This window comes from Rhinolophus sinicus, chromosome 17 (genome assembly GCF_057876585.1).
Source record: "Rhinolophus sinicus isolate RSI-liver-muscle chromosome 17, RSI-T2T, whole genome shotgun sequence".
Lineage (NCBI taxonomy): Eukaryota > Metazoa > Chordata > Mammalia > Chiroptera > Rhinolophidae > Rhinolophus > Rhinolophus sinicus.
The window spans coordinates 159,989,102-160,000,254 of record NC_142517.1 but is presented as its reverse complement, the minus strand read 5'-3'; the positions used below and the strand labels follow the sequence as shown (position 1 = coordinate 160,000,254).

At 37.8% G+C, this 11,153-nt stretch overlaps 1 protein-coding gene across 3 annotated transcripts in view; it reads right to left on the bottom strand.

Annotated features, from left to right (window-relative positions):
• Positions 1–2,555: 2,555 nt before the first annotated feature.
• ERICH2 (glutamate rich 2) overlaps positions 2,556–11,153 on the bottom strand; it is a 30,462-nt gene continuing 21,864 nt past the window's right edge. For all 3 annotated transcript variants that reach the window (XM_074337845.2, XM_074337853.2, XM_088793855.1), the window contains 3 exons: positions 10,284–10,341; positions 3,375–3,446; positions 2,556–2,738 (listed from right to left, as the gene is read on the bottom strand). In XM_074337845.2, coding sequence (XP_074193946.1) covers positions 2,620–2,738; positions 3,375–3,446; positions 10,284–10,341 — 249 coding nt within the window. In that variant the 3' untranslated portion in view covers positions 2,556–2,619. The remainder of the gene's footprint in view (positions 2,739–3,374; positions 3,447–10,283; positions 10,342–11,153) is intronic.

The window sequence follows — 11,153 nt, the reverse complement described above, 5'->3', positions numbered from 1 at the left end:
ATAGGAAGAAATACTTCTCATATCAAGATCTAGGGTGGACACACACATACCCAAAGTTTCACAAAACCGTAATTCCCATACTCTTTTCAATGTGTGCTATTTTCTATTCTATGTAATTTAATTTAAAAAGCCCAGTTGTTTGTGACTCACTATAATGATTTCATAACTGACCAATGGATCATGACCTATAGTTTGAGAAAACATTTTTCTATCTGGCTACTAGAATGATCTTTCTAAAATACAATTATTATTTTCCTCAAAATCCTTCAATGGCCTCCCACTATTCTAAGGATAAAGTTAAAACCTTAATACGGCTTACATGATCCTTCATTGTCCAGTCCTTTTGTCTCAACGCTAACTGGCTCATTTTCATTTTGCAATCCAATCTTACCTACAAACTTACTTTCTGGACTCAGAATGTATCTGACAACAGAACACTCTTCCCCACGTCCTCTTCGTGTAGCTAACTGCCACTCATTCTGCCTTCTCAGCTCAGGCTTCCTACCCTCTGAATGTTTTCTCTGGATTCCTGGTGTGGCGAGGAGCCCCTCCTCTGCTCCCTTAGCACCCTGGACTTCCTCAGTGGCAGTCCTTATGACCCTCTACTTGAACTATGAAAGTGCCGGTTGAGAGCAGGGACTGGGTTTTGTTCCCCATGTTATAAACCTAGTAGGCCTTCAGTAAATATTTATTGAATAAATCAAACTATTTCAGTGGGTCCCCATCTTAAGTTCATTAAGTGGAATTCTCATACATTTTACCATGTTGTTGGCTATTTGGGTTCCTTCATACCATTGTAATATGTTATAAAGTTTCAAAGAAGGCGCAGATCTGGAACTCAATTGTCTACATAGATATAACTTGTTTGCTGAGTCATTAAATAGTTTCTAGAGTTTAGCTCTGTGTGAAGCTGCATTCATTAGTTCTCTCAGACTAGGACATAACCTAGCTGCATCTCTAAGGCTTAATTTCCGCATCTGAATTCCAATTTACCTTTGGATATCCCCAAGCATCCCAAATTCAATTTGTGTAACTTACAGGGATAATAATAGCATTTTCTTAGGATTGTTGTGAGAAGCCAGTGGCTTAAATAATAAAATAATACTTTGCAGATTATTTTTTAGTTATTACTACTACACACAGACGCATGCATGTCAGGTTATGCCAACACCTTACGTTACATTGATCAAGGAGAGCAAGTAGGATGAAGAACAGGAAGAGGGAGGCACTTATGCCGGATGAGTAAACCTCGACCATTCTTAGAGTTAGCGATATAACATGACCTGCGATATGGCTTTTTATTCAGGGAGTTTCTTCCTCAGAACTTCCTGTAAAAGAAAACTAAAACCTCATTAGTGTAACTAGTTTAGTCTGCAATATCAGTTTAGCCTATTTCATGAACTTCTAGGCGGTGGTGGGGGGTGATGGGGATGGGGGCTCCACACTCAGGTGAGCTTTATCAGATTGATATATGGTGGTTTCCTATGGGGGGGAGGAATAATGACATCCCTCCTCCTCCCCACACACACACATACAAATAAAAAGAACAAGCCATTCGTGCGGTCTGTGTCAGCCAGCCTTCCAATGTTATCTGGCTGCTCGTGTAACTAGAGGATTATACATACCTGTCTTCATTTCTTTCAGTCACTCCTATAAAATGGTACAGAATTTCTTCCTCTGACTGTTAGCAGACTACAAAATTAACTGTGCTGCAAACATTTTGGATATAACATGATACTGTGCTGAAATAAGAATAACAATTCAAAATGTCTACCCCCAAAATCAGATTGGCACATTCAAAAACAAATTTCTTAGAAATATTTTTCTCATTTTTACCTCAGTTACCTTACAACCTAATTCAAAGGTGGCAGAAATTCATCAAGGAATACAAAATCTGCAAAATAATGTAGATTTATACATCAAAAGTATAATAAAGTCGTATCAATGTTTCATGAAAGAATGTAAATATTTTCATTACTTTTCACTTCATTCACTCAGTGTATATATATACCCCCATTATTTGCCAGGCACTTGTCAAGTTGCTAGGGATATAATTGTGAAAAAGACAAAGTCCTACTTCATGGAGGTTACATTTTCTGATAGGAATGGGGAAGATACAAAGAGCAAGTAATTAAATAAGAATTTCAGGTACTGATACTGTGCTATAAAGAACATAAAACAAGTGATACAAAAGTACCTGGAGAGGTGGTCTGGGAGGGGCTAAGAGTATGGATTCTGGAGCCATACGCCCATGTACAAATCCAGGCTCTATCCATCAATAGGTCTGTGATGCTGGGCAAACTACCCACCCTCTCTGTGCTTCAGTTTTCTCATCTGTCGAATGGGGACAACAATAGTATTTACCTCATGGGTTTGTTGGGTTAAATAAATTAATGTGTGTAGAACAGTACCCGGCACATAGTGCTCTGTAGGTGTCTTCAATTACTATTTTCCTCTCTGAGTAAATCACGTTAAGCTAAGACTTAAACATTAAGGAGCTCAAATTAATATGAATAAAAGAACACTGTACCAAATAAAGAAGAATTAGACTAAAATGCAGCTCTCTTCTTTATTTCCAGTCATAAAAATACAAAGATTAAACCATAGCAGCACCTTTTATCACCCGTCTTCACATTCATCAGAGCTTTCTTCACTTAGCTCCTCACTTTCTCCTTTACTCTTACTGCTACTGTTTCCGTCACTATCTTGATCATCTTCCTCAAGATTTTGAGCTTTCTCTGCACAGAAAGGAAAGTAATTTCTTAAAACGTTTCTTAATATTTCCACTCTTTGAAAAATCCTAATTTTCCTTGCTTCTCCCTCCACTAAGAAATACATATTTTTGGAATGTGAGAACTGAGCTGAACTTTGCTTACTGTATGTAGGGTTAAAACAGTAGTACAAAGAATATATTCTTACTGGCATAAAGACGTTTGTGGATTTAAAGCATATTTAAAACTGGTCTATAAAAATATTTTTACGATTGTCGACATAATTCTTACTTAAATAAAGTAAGAGCAAGTGAGATTTAGGATAATTTAGAGGGTACTGGCTTTCCTTGGAATTGTGGGATAGTTCCTGTAATACATGGTGCAATTAGCATGTTCTGTTCCCTCTGAAGACTGTCGGTGAGTGACACCTGTGCCCCGGAAGCCTGCCTTGTTTGGGCGGTTCCACCCAACAGAGAAGAGGGAGTTATCTGGACCATCCACAGAGGACAAGCTGGTTTCATTAAACCACCCAAGGCAGCCATTTAGCCTTCTCTTAATAACTTCATGAAGATGCATTTTGCCAATCTCCTGGGATAATGGGTTTTTAAATAGTGACTGCTCACAGTTCTATGAGAAAGAAGGAATTTCAATTTTTAAATTTACCCATCAGCAACATTTCTTCAATAAGTGAGAAAAACTCCTTGGCCTCAGGATTTTCTGGTTCATAGATTAGGACTGAAAATGGACAACAGAATGTGTGTTATTAATTTTCAGTGTTTCAGCAAACAGGCTCCTCAGAATAAGATAGAAATTGTCAATAAGAGGAAGTGAACATGCACAAAGCAATACACACCAACAATTATCCCATGGGTATATCTAAGTGCAAATAGAGAAAATGCTCTACTTAGATTAGGTGCTTTGTAAAGGAAATAATCCTCATTCTATTTTCTACCTCTTGTCCAAAGAATGCAGTCTCTATTTCTATGAAGCATCCCTCATGACCCTGAAACCAAGATGTTTTTTGGCTATAATCATTCTGCCAACAAGGTACAAATCCTGTAAAATATGGAGGCTTCGCTCATGAGAATGTGCCCCTAGAGGTCTGTTCATCCTTCATCTCATCTCACCCCCCTAGTGTCTACATGACATCCTTTACTAACCACCTCACCCAAACACAAAGGAACAGAGTTTGGTTTGTTTGTTTTTTAGTGCAAGCTCTTCCACGGTTGAGATGCCATTTTTAAAAACTCATCTTTCAAATAGGAAAACTGATGATTTCTTATTGCTCTTCATCCTTAAAACTTTTACCCGAGTTTACGCCCCCAGTCATCGCCTACTTAACAGTGTTCTCCTCATCAGACCCATTGTTTTTAGCACTATTTATTCCTTTTTGTTAATCCTTTACGTGAATGTGTCATCTCTCCTTTGGACCATAACAAATAGATTTTTTTAAGCTTGTTTGTTTGTTACCAAAGTCCTAGAGGCCAGAAAAATTTACACCTTTTGTTTGTTTTCTAGACTATTTTATTTATTTTTTCAGATCCTGCTCTACAGATCTCTACCTTCTTCCTTCCTGCCCTGAGTATTCATAATTTTGCATCATCCATTTAATGTTGTGATTTCTGTGCGATATCTTGATGGCCCCCAGGGGGCACTGAAACATCAAGTGTGCTACTGGCCTGGTTAAGAGTAAGATAATTACCGATGGTTCAACTAGTCCCCATTGGCTCGTAGAACCTCACCCCACATGACTTTCATCCTGACACACCAAACGAGTGTCTTTATTTCCTAATCCAGTAACGTAACAATCTACCATCAATCTGGTTTAGCATGACTACATACCTGCTCAGAAGCTGCTTTTACAGATCCAATAGGTATTTATACATCTTCTACATACCTGCTCAGAAGCTGCTTTTACAGATCCAATAGGTATTTATACATCCAATAGGTATTTATACATCTTTTATTAGAAAAAGGTTTCTAATAAAAGTAATTTTTTACACATTTAACTTGGACTAAAATAGGCTTATCATTAGCAGCCTAAATCCTTCTCTGGGGCTAAGCCTCTTTCTAAAGCAGGGTTTCTCCAACTTGCTCCTTGAGATACTAGTTTCTAAAGATGTTAATACATGTTTGGGAAACTAGGTTAAATGAATAACTCAGGTAAAGCTTACAGTAAGAAGCAATTGTAGGATTGTATAGAACCATAAATATACTCACAACCATTATGAATCTTACAGAGAGGAGAATGTGGTTTCCCTAATTTATTCCCGTGGAATCCTTTTCAGTAGAACACTTATTAAGAAATCTTGAACTGACATTCCTTGGAACACACAGGTTAGAAAATTTCATGTTGGAATTAGGGTTATTCCATGAGATTGGAATACGAGATGAGCTACTCTCATGGTTTAACAAAAACTGATGGCAACTGTCAATTTTCAGAGTGAAAGTAAGGTATCTGCTTTGAAACTTAGACCAGCAGTATCCATTCTAGGTGATGAATCAAAAATTCTTCTTCTACTTTGACAGGCAGCATGGTTTGTAAAAAAGTAAGAGAAGCCTGTAGCACAAGCAGTTGGTGTCCTGGGGGTTGTTTCCTAATCTGGGCCCCTAAGCAAAGCCCAGTATGGGCCGTGAAGGACTGTCAGGTGTGAATACTGGTTCTGCCACTGTCTGGCTGGGTCACCTGGGGAAAGTATTTAGTATTTCTGTACTTCGGTTCCCTTACCCGTAATAATACTATCGATCTCATTGAGCTGTTTTAATAAATCAGTGAGATAATGTAGATAAAGTACTTAGTCCAGTCCTTGGTGCATGGTAACTGCTGAATAAATGTTGATTATTATTCGTTTTCCTGGAATGGTTCTGGGCCTAGAGAAAGGCTTGGTGTCTCCTAAACATTCAGTGGCTGCTTTCCTCTGGCTGAAGGGTGGGCAGGGAGCTGGGGGCATTGTGCTGGCCATGGGGCTCTCCAAGTCCCTCAGACTGGAGGCTATTCTAGGGTGGACAGATCATTGGTCTTGTCTACTGTTTACATCCCTAGAGTGCCTGGCACAGAGCTGGAGCCCTCGAAACACTGAAAGATGGAATAAATGAATAGAGACAACTGAGTAGGAAGCAGTCCTTTTTTTGCCGGGATAAAATTACATACTCTAGTCTACTAGGAAAGGGTGATTTATTTTACTCAAAAAAGAAATAAACATTCTAGGAACTATGTTTTCTGAAGATACATATGTACTTGTTAGATTTACAATGATGAGAACCATTTGATTTTCAGGTCATTATTCTTAAACAGTTACAGTTATTATAAAGGCCTAAATGTTTTTTGGGGGTAGGATCTAGGACAATGAACAGAAATGTGGATGCCCTGGGAAGACTGAGCTGCAGGCTCCCTTCTTACAGGTGAAGAGACCAAGAAATAGGAAGACTGATTGGCAAAAAAATCTCACAGTCATTCATGAGATAAACTAAGATAAGTACTTGGGACTCTTGACTCTCAGTGTCATTTAAAAATCACTTTTCCAGGTTGCCTCCAATGCCTGGCAGGAAATTGCATGGAGCAGAGATATCAGTTCTGCATGAGACAGCAGGAAAATGGCTGAGGAACTATTAGGACCATATAAAAACTGAGTGTGGAAGACATAACATTCAAGCTTTTGCCAACAGAGAAAATTTCTTCAGGGAACCCAATACACATTTTTCAAAAGGCAGGACAAAGATAAAAGAACCTATGGGTCCCTGGGAATCCAGATAGGAAGACTGAAGCCACACAAAGATATAAATGACTCTACTATGATTGGACAGCAAGAAAACACACCAGGAACCTGAGGCTTTGTTCAAGAAAATGAATTTGTAAAACATTTCTGAAGGGACAAAGCTGAATTATTTCATATAAATAAACAAATATATTTATTAATAAAATAAATGTATTAGTCAATCATAAGAGCCATTTCAAGCCTGACTGCTCCGTAAAATATGTCTTTTCCAAGTCTCTGCTTGACCAGAAACATAAGCTTATTAATCAAATGAGGAAATGGAAATAGGAAATATAGTAGGAAATCATAGGCTTTCAAGCCAAACCTGGGATCTAATCCCAACTTTAGCATTTATTAATAGTAGCTGTGTGACTTGTGTGAACTAGTTCTCTTTGCTACCTTCAGTTTCCTCATCTTTAAAGTGGGGTTAATAATGTCAGGCTTACAGAATTATTTTAAGAATTAAACAATGTAATATGAATGCTCCCCCCAGTGGGTGCTAAATAATACACATATAAATATATAAACATGCAAATATAGAATTTATGTTTACATATGTAAATTTATAAATGTATATATACACACAAAGAGAAAGAAGAGTTAGAAGAGGGAAAAAAGAGACAAAAGAATATCTATACTGTACGAATTTACATATTTTTTCCATGACAGAAAAAATTTGTCTGTAGCTCTGACAGAGAGGGACTTTGAACAGCCCTCAGCTAAATGTTCCTGTTAGTATCAAAGAACTAACACTTCCTTCTTCCCGAGACAGAGTCTGTCTCCAACTTTCCATTATTCCTTGCCTGGCATTGCTAAACCATGGCCTGCCTAATTTCACATTCTTGACTGGGAATCGACCTCAGAGGTCGCCAATCTAACTTTGTACACTCCACACTCCCAACTCCCATCTCTGAGCCTCTTTTCCACGTTTCCTGTCAGTGTTTTTTTCCTCTGGGGAGCAGTGTTCTTCCCCAACTGGCTCTCTGGATCATCATGGTGCCTGTCTTGGGGCCCTCCATAGCTCTTTTTGCTACTCTAGTCCTTAGTTTTAGAGGCACCACTATTTGACACGGACAGAAAAGAGTGAACAGTGTTACTGGATGAGCCAGTAGGGGTGGAAACCAAACCAAACCATGACTATGCCAACCCCAAAAAGGTTTAGAGCATGTACGCTTTCTCTCCAGCTCCTAGCCTAACGTCTGGTACAGATATAGTGCTCAACATGTATTTGTTGGAAGGAAGGAAGGAGGGGAGTGAGTTTTTAAAGGGATATAACCCCATTAAGAAAGATCTATTTGGATTTTTTTCATTCCCATTGACCTGGCACTTACTATGTGTTCACTGATTCGAGTCAGGTCAATAAGCCTTTTATTGTGCACCCGATGTTTATGCAGCATGTTGTAGGGCTGACAGGCAAAACTGACTGACAGATGTGGTGGTGAGATCAGTGCATAGATTTTGTAAGCTTCAGCCAGAGGCTTTCTAAAAATGGTGAATATGGAAATATGATATATAAATTTTCCTACAATTAGGCTCCACAAGAAACTCAGAGAATTGGGAACCAGAACTACAGAGTCATTCATTTCTACACTAGCCCCACAGAGAAGAAAGGTATTTTGGGAGAAGGAGGCTTTGGGTCCCAGTTCTGGCTGTGTCACCAGCTCCCTGAGTGGGACTGAGCAAGCTGCTTAACCTCTCTCTGCTTTAGTTTCATTATTTATAAAAAAAGAGGATTGGATATGATTCTTTCTAAAGATTCCTTCTGATTGGAAATTCTATGTTTGTGGGCCACCAAAAATAGTTTTGGTCAAAATATTTAAAGATCAAAAGTACAAAACAAGACAAATTATTTTGGGTATAAAAAAGGTAGTGTTAAAGCATTCAGGAAACTCATTTTTGGGACAGCGGGATGGCTCAGTTGGTTAGAGTGCGAGCTCTGAACAACAGGGTTGACGGTTTGAGTCCCACATGGGCCAGTGAGCTATACCCTCCACAACTAGATTGAAGACAACGAGCTGCTGCTGAGCTGCAGGAGGGGTGGCCTGATGGCTCAGTTGGGAAGATTGAAAACGGCAACTGGACTTGGAGCTGAGCTGTGCCCTCCACAATTAGATTGCAGGACAACGACTTGGAGCTGATGGGCCCTGAAAAAACACACTGTTCCCCAATATTCCCCAACAAAAATTTAAAAAGAAAAGTAGTTTAAAAAACAACAACAAAGTCATGTTTGCAATTAGCCAACGATTTAAGGAGTACTGTATCCATAGTGGGGACTGTGTGAGGTGAGAGTGGACCCTCACAGCCCCTATGCTACAGATTCACTTCAAGGACTTTTACCAGGAGACTTAAATCTAACACTAGTTAATATTTTGAGTCCTGTTATCGATAAAATTTAATTACAGAGTTGTCATTTCACTTTTAAAGTAACTATGACAAATGAATTAGAGAAAAAAATGGGCAAAATAGTTTGAAAATATTGTGGATTTAAACTGAGAGCTGGATTATTTAAAAATCATTAAATGGACTTTCTAAAATTTGGAAAATACGGTCTTTGAAATTTTCTCACTGGACAGTTTTAACAGCAGAAGATAGGATAAGTTACCTCAAAAGCAGTTCAATAGAAAATATCTAAATTGAAGCACAGAAAGAAAAAGAAATGGAAAAAACAGAGCTAAGTATAAGATGCATGTGGGAGACCATGAAAAAAAAAGTATAATTTATGTGTAAGTAAAGACCCAGGAAGAGAAGACTGAGGCAAAAGTTTTATTTGAAAACGTAATGGCCAAGAAATTTTCAAAGCTGATGAAATCATCAAACCCCAGATTTAAGAAACTCAGTAAACCCCCCAAACCTCCCTTTGTATAAAGACAAAGAAAACCATAACTATTTTGAACATCAAGTCAAACCACTAAAAACCAAAGAAGAAAGAAAAGTAAGGTAGATCATATCATCCTTCTACTCAAGTGTCCAGTGGTTTCCCACTGCGGTCAGAGAAAAAGCCAAGGCCCTTATATTGTGAAAAGGTGCTCTGCAATCTGCTCAACTCCTAACCCATAGCCTCTGTGACCTCATCCCCTTTCACACTGCCCCCTGTGTATTCTGCTCCTATTACACTGTCCTTGCTCTCCGTCAGGCACACTCGCATCTCAGCACATTGCTATTAGTCCTGCTTGGAACTAGCTTATTCCAGAGACCCACATAATGAGTTTCCTCAACTTCTTCAAGTCTTTGCTCAAACCTTTCTGTGAGGCCTTCCAGGACCAAACTATTTAAAACTGTTTTGCCTCCTCCCCGTACTTTCTATTCCTTCTTCCCTACTTTGTTTTTCTCCATAGCACCAGCATTTATGACACCCTCTTTATATATGCGTTTATTATCTGCCTGACACTAGATATACATGTGGCACTGTTATCTGTCTTGTTGACTGCTGTATTTCCAGTGCCTACTACAGCGCCTGACACATGTAAGTGCTCCAACATTTGTGGGATAATTGTGTATTACGTAAGGTTTGCTGTACTAGCTGACAATGCTTTTGAAACTAAAGGCATAAAGGTACCTACTACCTATTGTCATGAAGGTAAGGATTTTGACTTATTTTCCAGTGGCGGTAATTAGTCTTTGTTAGTTGATCCCACTCCAAGTTAGCCTAGATGTCTAAATTAGTCCTCATACCAATCAATCAAATTTATTATCAAGGGATCACTGAGACACTATCAGGGAAATTCTAGACTTATGATAATTCAACCATCTTAAACATTATGGAATGTATTTAGAAACAAAGAGAAGATTGGCAAATGGAAAAATACTTTGCACTTACTCATCTGACATAATTTTTTTGCCAAATGGTAGTCGTGGCTCATTTCTGCTCTCAGGAACTGGAAAACAGTAAGAAATTCTTCACATAAGTAGTTTTGAAGAGAATTTAAATGTCAATTAGAAACTCCCTAGAAAATATTCCATTAATGATGAACTATTTTGCTTTTAACATTTACATGTTTTTTTCCCGAAGTGAGTCTGTAATAAATCAACTAAGAATATTTAAGAACTCCTCATGGCAAGGCAATATAGAGTAAGAATATCTCTATTCTGCTGCAGCCACACTATATATGTACTACTGAACACTCAGAATATGTAGGTTGATCCAACTGGCAGAGACAGTGAAGACACTAATCACTTTAATATCTCTTTGGTTTAGATACAGCTTTTATTTGTGGACTTAGTCCATAATTAGTAAAAACAAATGTAGATTTTCAACTATATAGTCACTGTTTTCCAGTATTGCTCTCATACCATCCAGTTATGCTTTTACTATTTTTTATTATATTTTTCTTGTTACAAAGCAATACATATTTTTGTATGTAGGAAATTTAAAAGCTAAATAAACACATTGTGTCCCCAATTAAAAAGCATCTATATTTCTACCATCCAGAGATATTTACTTTTATATCTTCATGTATACTGCTTTAGTATTTTTTTCCCACAAATGAGCACATATTTACAAAAACTAGGATTGTTCAGTAACTTTTACAAAATAAATCACGTTCATATTCACATATCATTATCATTTTCTCCCCATTAAATTAAAAAAAAAATTTAGACTACAATTTACTAAACTAATCTTCTATTATTAGTTATTTAGACTGCTTCCATTAAAAAAATAAGCCTACACTTAGATGTTCTTGCTTGT